The 8,375-nt window shown below is 31.9% G+C and overlaps 1 protein-coding gene across 1 annotated transcript; it reads right to left on the reverse strand.

Annotated features, from left to right (window-relative positions):
* Positions 1-1,927: 1,927 nt before the first annotated feature.
* Positions 1,928-4,378, reverse strand: LOC131611622 (cytokinin dehydrogenase 6-like). Its single transcript, XM_058883559.1, has 5 exons — positions 3,634-4,378; positions 3,420-3,547; positions 3,056-3,316; positions 2,525-2,787; positions 1,928-2,446 (listed from the first exon to the last, which is right to left on the reverse strand). The coding sequence occupies exons 1-5, from the start codon at positions 4,259-4,261 to the stop codon at positions 2,119-2,121; spliced, it is 1,608 nt and encodes a 535-aa protein (XP_058739542.1). The 5' UTR covers positions 4,262-4,378; the 3' UTR covers positions 1,928-2,118.
* Positions 4,379-8,375: the final 3,997 nt, after the last annotated feature.

An 8,375-nucleotide genomic window follows, 5' to 3' on the forward strand; every position in this document is an offset into this window, starting at 1 on the left:
TTAAGGTCTTAAATCTTTCACTTTCCAAGAATATCTCCATATTTAGAAACTATATAATCTTCAAATATTCTGATTGATTCTTCTAACCTTTAAAACATATAACGCCTTATATGATTTGCATAATATTTAGAGAATATTCTGTATAATGATTACATTGAAACTGAATCTCATTAATCCAACTCAACAGGCACGATGTTAACAGCTGTTCCATTGGACATGTTATTCTAGAACATGTTCCAACATCTCATAGGACATCTTCTTAATGTACCTGTTATGTTTTGTACCTATTTTCTATTTGCAAGTTTTACATCCAATGATACATATTGTTGCTGTTATAGTTTAGCCAAACATAAATGCCAATTACAAAATTCAGAGAATTAACACAAAGGAAAATCGCGCTCGAGTTGATAGCGACGATACGAAGAACGATAGAGCAAATCTTAGAGATGTGCAAGCGTCCACCGGGCTATTGAAATGTAATATTTAATTTTATGTAGAAATATAATCAATGTAATACCAATTTTATTTTATGAAAGTTGATGTTATCATTGCAATGTTGATTTTCTGGTATTCTGTTTCTATTTTTCTTCTATAAATATGCATATGGACATATTATGTAAATGTAGCTCCGAAAAATTTTGACTTTGAGTAAAAAAAGTTTCGTCCAGAAATACATCTCCGAAAGCAAATGACTAATTTTGGAAGCGCTCATGGTGCAAAAGAGCCCCCAAGGGGTGGGGTAAGAAATCCTCTTAATGAAATTCATTTCTATCACCAAATTGAGTAACTCAGTCCTATGAGCAGATAAAAATCTTGCCTCACTGCATAGAGTGCAAATATAAAAAGACAACATTTTATAATTAAATAAAAAATAAGTATTAAAAAAAAGGAAGGAAGCTAGTCCTAATGCATAAGAAAGGAAGCTAGTCAATAAAGCGTGATAGGGATACGAGTGTTGTTATTACATATTATGTAGAAAGATAAACAACATCTATCTTAATACCTTTTACTTTTTTATCGCAGTTAATTCTTATCTATCCAATTCAAAAAGTTGCGTAAGATTATTTTTGTTGTAAAATATTTTGAAAACAATAAATAATGGTATTATTTAATAAATAATTAAACATGTTAAAATTAAATTATATCATATGATTTATTGAAAGTAAACTATCCAACTTTTTTTGCGAGGAGTAAAGAAGATATCCTCCAACTTAAGTGTTAAAGTATATGCAAATACCATCCAACTTACGTCTCTGATCCAAAATCAATAAGTTTGAGTCGCTTTATGTTTGAATCGACCCGTCATATAAGTCATATCCATTTTATATCATTTTTCAGTAATATTAAAAAATATTTTTTTCTAGCATATATAACATCTTTATTTAAATAATTCTTGCTTAAATTTGGCCGCTGAGAAGATGATAAAATAGGGATATGTTCACAACATTGACGTATACTGTCACAAATTATAAGACGTTTTCGACATTTCATACGAATTAAGAAATGCAATTATTATTTTATGAGAAAGTGAAATGATGTATAACTTTACAAAAATATCTTTTAATAATGACATTGAAAAACGAAATTAAAAGAGTATAAAAAAGAAAGAGTGATAAATGGGAGAGGAAATATTTTTTTAAAAAAATATTAAAATTACATTGGAAATGGAAAGTAACTTATAATTTGGGACAATTTTTTTTTCTCTAAAACAACTTATAATGTCAGACGAGGGAGTAATATTTATAAGCCCTATTTATACCCTAAACTAATAAGTAAAGCCCGAAATATTTGGTCTCTTTTGTTGAGCAATTCATCAAAGTATATGCTGCTTTGTAATAAAATGTTCACATCAATATCCAATTCAACAATGACAAGTAGACATAATTCCTAGTTTACTTGTCAGACAAACAAATCTAACAACTCATAATTTTATAAATCTCCTTTTCATTCATTTTCCTGTACACCATCAATGGTTCTGCTTCTTTCCAATTTGTGTGGTTTATATCCAAACCTCTATAAACAAACATATAGCATTTTTCATATGTCACATGTGCCATAAGAGAAATTTTCATTTTTTCACATCAATAATGATAATAAATAATAGAATTTGGAACCTATCTAAAGTGACGATGTAGTTATTGTTTTTTGAAATATTCTTTGGCCAGGAGCAAGTATTGCAAAAGGGTCATAAACTAATTTTCTTTGCCTAAAAGTCTCCCATTGAGTACCAAAATGGGCCCTCCACTCCTGTTCTATATTATAGTGTGGCAAATATTGCTTTACTCCAAGATTTTCTCTTTCACAGTACTCTAAAATTCTTTTATTCTGACTTAGTATGTGTTCTAATCCATCACTTCCATTTGAAGATGGTACTGCGGATGTAAGAAATGCCACCAAGTAGAAAATATCTTCATCTGGAATAACAACTGAACTTCTATTGTCCCACCTGCAAACAACAAATATAATCATTCAATTAAGTAAAAGTAATTATTTTTCCAAGTATTGAAGGCTAAAAGATACCTACTTTGATTTGTTTGCTGGGTAGATAAGGACAGGGCCATTGCTTGTTTGTGTTAGGATATTCCCAAAGACAGCTTGTGCAAAACTGTGTATTTTGCTTTTTGGTATAAAAAGATTGAGCCATGGATGTGGAACATCCCACAACCCTTTTGAACGCAATTTCATCTCAGATACATGGACTCTGTCTAAGAATTCTACATATGTGACTTCTGTTACAAAAAGGGTTGATTGGATATAGTTTAAATCCGACAAATGTCTCTCCACTTCCTGCATTTGAAAAAAGAATCAGAACGGGTGAGAAAAAGTTTTTGTAAGCAAAGCCCATATATAATAAAAGGTTTTGTAAAATTAGGATTATGTGTCCCATACAGAAAGCTAATAGCAGGTGATCTAACGGGTTTTGAACCAGTCGTGTTATAATTATGGTTAAGTTTAACTCAATCTCACAAAACTAACTTGTAAGGTGAGGATTGTCCCCACTTATCATGTACGATCAAATGTATCAGATGTTTAGATTGAGTTGTCGGTGACCCACCTGATTTACTATATCCATTGATTGAAAGTTGATGTATTTAGCTAATTCTAGGCAGAAGAGAGTTTTTCCATCTGAGTTGAAATGACTGGCTTGAATTGGATCTTGTGGGTTGAAAGATGATCTCCAGTTATTTAGCAGACCGGTTCTATTTATTATAACAAATCCTTCAATGTAATCAAATGCATTTTCATCAGATATTAATCTCTCTTGGTCTCTAGTGAATGCTTCGAAATCTGAATATAGCACTCTAATCCATTTTACCTGTTGCAAATAAAACAATACAAATGTTAGTTATAAAACATAAAGCAAAATTAAAAGAGTTTGCTTATTGTAATTTTGTATCAATTAGTCATTAATCAATTACCATAGAAGGTGCTTCCTCAAGCAGAATTCTTGCTTGAGTTATAATGCCGAATTGGCCAAGTCCTCCAAGAACACTGTGAAAGAGTTCTTGGTTTTTCTCCTCAGAACAGTTTACCACCTCCCCTGTCCCTGCATTCATTCACCAAACAAAAGATAAGAAAAATAACTTAAAAAAAAAAAAGCATTTTCTTAAATCAGAACAGTTAGATACAAACCTGTAACAATCTGAAGCTGCTGAACATTACTAATCTGAGGACCATGCTTAAACGCTTGTCCACTAACACCAGCATTGGAGAGAGTTCCACCAACAGTTAGATGCAAATAATCTGTCCATGATCTTGGTGCCAGCCCATATCTCAGAGTCTCATGCAATATATTTATCCACAACTCACCACCTGAGACATCCACATATGGAGGAAAGTTCCCAACATGTACCTGCATTTCACTTTCTTTGAGTGATTCCATTTTGATCACAACTCCCCCCTGAGTTTGTGATTGTCCTTGAAGTGAATGTCCATGTCCTCTCGCTGCAACAGTGAGGTGAGAGCTAGGCCCCATATGAAAAACATGCTTTATTGTGGTTGCAATATCTGAAACCGAATTCGGATGCAGAACAGCAGCCGGATGATATTGGTACCTGTTACCAAAATCTGTTGATGCTTTGTTAAGAGTAGTTTCATCAAAACTCATATGTCCTTGAAGTTCAAGTGAAAGTGTTTGTAATGAAAAAGGGATGTTGGAATTGGAAAGACAAAAGTTAAACCTTGTGGCAATAATACAACTTAGGAACAAGGTGATGAAGCCTTTAAGGAATAGAATGTTATGTTGTACATAGAAACTCATTTTTATTGTTTTGTGCTTTGTTGATTCTCGATATTGGGCTGAATTTATACAAGTTATTTTTGTGAGTGACTAAGTCAACTATTGCTATGAGAATGCGTATGAAGACTGTCTACTTAGGAGGAATGAGAGTTTTAGGATTTTGTTTTTGGGGTTATAGGTTGTTTTAAAGACATAGACCAATAAAAGCCATCATTGAGAGGACAAGTTGAAGGGGAAAAGTAACAACAAAAAGAGATCTTACAAATCTTTCAACTTTATTTTTTTTCACCATATAGTAACATAAAGGAAAGACGTGTAGTTTTAGAAAATCTGTTCATTAACCAATTTAAAGATACTTTTTCCAAATTTAGTAATATAAGTACTTGCTCTAGCTACATTTCATAGAGTTTTTCTCCAAACTACCATCTTTTCACAAATTATTTCCTAATATACCATACTTTCCTCACATTTTCCTAACCTACAATGTTTTCAAGAAATTAAAATTTTATAAGGAAAGGTCCGTCCAATGCTTTGGCAGACCTACTTTTTTATAATTTTTTCCTTAGTAAATATGGATTTTCTTGCGGATTTTATTTGTGGTCTTTACCTGCAAAAATATATTCTTATAGAGTTACAGGCGCATTTCACAAAAATATAATTTTTCTAAATATAGTTTTAATAATATTCGTAGATAAGTTTGTAGCTAATTTAAGAAACATTTATGTAGGAAAATCCGCAAAAAAATAAAGTATAAACAAATATAAAACAGGTGGATCCGTCTTTATAATTTTACTATTTTTTATTTGAAAAGATGGTTTTTTGGTATTTATGGAAAAATGAATGGTAATTTAGTATTTAAATAAAAAAAAGGTGGTATATTTGAGAAAAATTCACAGTTCATATACATATTTCTTACTATTTAACTATATGTAGCAGAAACAATTTTGAAAATATGAGTGTCCGTGTCTTTTTCGGACACCTACACTCATATTTATTATTATGTTTAATTTATTTATTTTTTAAAATTTTTATTGCTTTTGTCATGTCAATGTTAGAGTCGTGTTTGAAGATAAAACTGTCTTTGAAGATATATAAGGCAGATTATTGCGTAGGATCTGAAATTTGTCACAATTAATTTAAAATTAAATAAGACCTCATAAAATATTTATAATAATTAAAATATAATTAAATAAGACCTCTATTTATTTTATTATAATTAAACTATGACTAATTTTTAGGCCACTCCCGAAAAAATTGAGATGGCCTGTTCAAAGAGTTCGTGTATCATAGTTTACCCTTTGGTATTAGTTGTGCATGACAAAGAAGTCTATAAATCGTGTAACAATTTTAGAATTCTTAAACTGTGTAACCGAATTGGGGTTGAAACAGGATAGTAACCCTCTTCACTAGTGAGCAATAGTATGCTTACACGTATGTTGAAAATGTTGGTGTGTTGAGACCACTACTGTCGGAATGTAAACATCGCGTATCCTGCAATTAGATTGGATGAGAAGGACTCTCGTGCTATGATTTCAATATAGAAAGAGATAGAATATTCAAGATTTATAGGTCCCTAAATTATCTGAACAATGTACTTTATTTCTAGGCTTCATCTTAATATAGTTTTTGGTTTTTTTAGATATATTTTCAGCTAATTACGGTTTTTATCTTTTATTTTGGACTAATTTCATGAGTTAGTTAAAATAAAGAAACTAAAATTATAATTATGCCAAAAACTTTGTAGCCATAATTCTTTTTTTTTAAGGAATCATGATACATTTTTTAAAAGGGTAAGTTAGTTAAAATAAGGAAACTAAAATTATAATTAAGTAGAAAACTTTTTAGTCATAATTTTTCTTGGGATCATGACACATTCTTAAACCAGTAAATTTTAAATTTTTGAGTAATATTTTCTTTGAATAAGAATATGTCTTTCCTTTAAATGTGTCACTTCAATACCAAGAGAATACTTCAACTGACCTAGGTTTTTGTTCTTGAAGGAATTATACGTAGTTGCTTTAATTGATTTGATCTCATCAAGATTATTGTCAATGATTGTCATATCTTCTACATAAACTAATAGAATTGTAAATTAGGATGATGAGTTTATGACAAACAACGAATTATCAATATTAATTTGCTTGTATCTGAATTGTATAAGGAATGTTGTGAGTCTCTAATGCCATCTTCTACTAGCATGTTTAAGCTTATATAGTGATTTAACAAGTTTACATACTTGGTTGGATTTAGTATTAGTAACACTAAGAGGAGCAATCATGTATACATCGTCTTGAAGCTCACCATGCCAAAATACATTACTTACATCTAATTGATGTAATGTTCAGGTATTAAGAGAAGACAATGCAAACACAGTTTTGATATTAGTCAGTTTAGAAATTAGAGAGTAAGTGTCAAAGTAGTTATTCCATCATGGAATCAGAATTCGTGTGTATTGATGGTGAGGGATCCTAAATTGGTGGTGTTGATCTTTGATGTGGTGGCGCGACGTGGACCTGCAAGGTTATCACTCCAATGCCTAAGTCAGTTCATAATTAAAGATGAATTAGTTTAAAAATGGGTATCAGAAAAGTGTACCTTGAACATCATGTGTGATGGCTTTTATACGTTGGGTTGTTTGGATTGAAGTTGCATTAGGTTGGGCCTTGGCTTTGGGCTTTTGGTCAACTCAAAACAATTTCCTCCAAAGCTTGCTGGGCGAAGGTTCCCTAAGGAAGTCTTCGAATTTTTGGTCGGCCTCTGGTAATGATGTTCGCTCTTGGAGAGAAGTGGAAAAGTTTTGAATTGGTTGCAAAAGTAGTGGGGAACATACACATTAAATGATTTCCCATCATTGAAACATTTTGCCAATTTTTCTCTATGTGTGGCCCGAGGCAATCAACTTAGTGTATGTTGCTTCCTCTTAGTATACTCGAGTGCACTTGAGTTTGTTTAAGTTCTCTAGGAGAAATCCATCCTTCAACCTTGCAACTTCTCACTCCAACTAACTTGGTCCGTTAGTTTCCTTCTCTCACACACACACACACACACACTTAAGAGTCATTATTTATTTGGGAATGCAATTCCTTATTCTTCTCCAAGAGTATTGTTAGAACAAGATTTGTTCTGATCAATATTCTTAGTTTTGATGATAACAATGTATATGAATTTTGCTTGAGACAATGTGGTACTCTAATCCTATGCAATTTCCATTTCAGGAAATATATAAAGAGTATGCACAAAATCAGCGCAAGAAGCACTGACTCAGAAGGTTCAGCATGCAACATCAGAACATGCTCTGGAAAGACATCAGAAGATGGTCAAGCAGAATCAGAACATGGTCTATTGAAGCATCAGAAGAACTTGAGATCAGAAGCAAAAGCACTGAAGTTCTCATGGTATCACGCTAGAAGCACTTCAAGGTCAGAAGACAAAGTTATGTGTCCTAAGACATGGAAATTACAAAGTTATGTGTCCTAAAAGCATTGAATGAGTTGGTCAGATTTTATGTATTGACTTAAACTTCAAGGTGAGAATCATATGTATACAATGTATATAGGTATTTCCTTAATTACCCAAACCAATCATCTTCTTGTATCCAAGTCCTGCAAAACACAATTTTGATAAAAAATACGATATAACAATTCAATGTTTGACATAAACTCGATATTAAAATTAAATTCAAGTGAAATTTTGATAAAAACAAAAAACAAGTAAGGTATAAGTTGAAGGATAGAAAAACACTTAGAAAGGGGGGGTTTGAATAAGTGTGACTTTAAAAACTTGTAAGATAAAAACAATGATGTCATACCCCAAAATTTGCCCATAATATTTCCTCATATTTCAGTCCATCTAACTTTCAAATACTCAAGGCTATACCAGAAGTAAGCACAATCACTGGTCTCCTAAACAACAGCCCCCAACTAGGGTTTTGATCTTCTCAAGGAGAAATCAACTTATGATATCTCAAGTGGACTCCATGATCTCTCATATGATTCAAAGAACCTCTATGCCAAGTTTCAAGCCCTGATTCCCAAGATTACTCAATCAATAGTTTAGATAGTCAACAATCGACTAGTTTGACCTAATAGTCAATTGTGGTCAAAGTACAGTCAAAACTCCTGATTTTTGGTCAACA

This window comes from Vicia villosa, linkage group LG6 (assembly GCF_029867415.1).
Source record: "Vicia villosa cultivar HV-30 ecotype Madison, WI linkage group LG6, Vvil1.0, whole genome shotgun sequence".
NCBI lineage: Eukaryota > Viridiplantae > Streptophyta > Magnoliopsida > Fabales > Fabaceae > Vicia > Vicia villosa.

Excerpts from the sequence above, each read along its gene's own strand:
- LOC131611622 (XM_058883559.1), bottom strand. The coding sequence starts at position 4,261 with ATGAGTTTCTATGTACAACATAACATTCTATTCCTTAAAGGCTTCATC. Across the intron at positions 3,548-3,633 it reads GCAGCTTCAGATTGTTACAG|GGACAGGGGAGGTGGTAAAC; the intron begins GTTTGTATCTAA and ends GAATGAATGCAG. Across the intron at positions 3,317-3,419 it reads TTGAGGAAGCACCTTCTATG|GTAAAATGGATTAGAGTGCT; the intron begins GTAATTGATTAA and ends TATTTGCAACAG.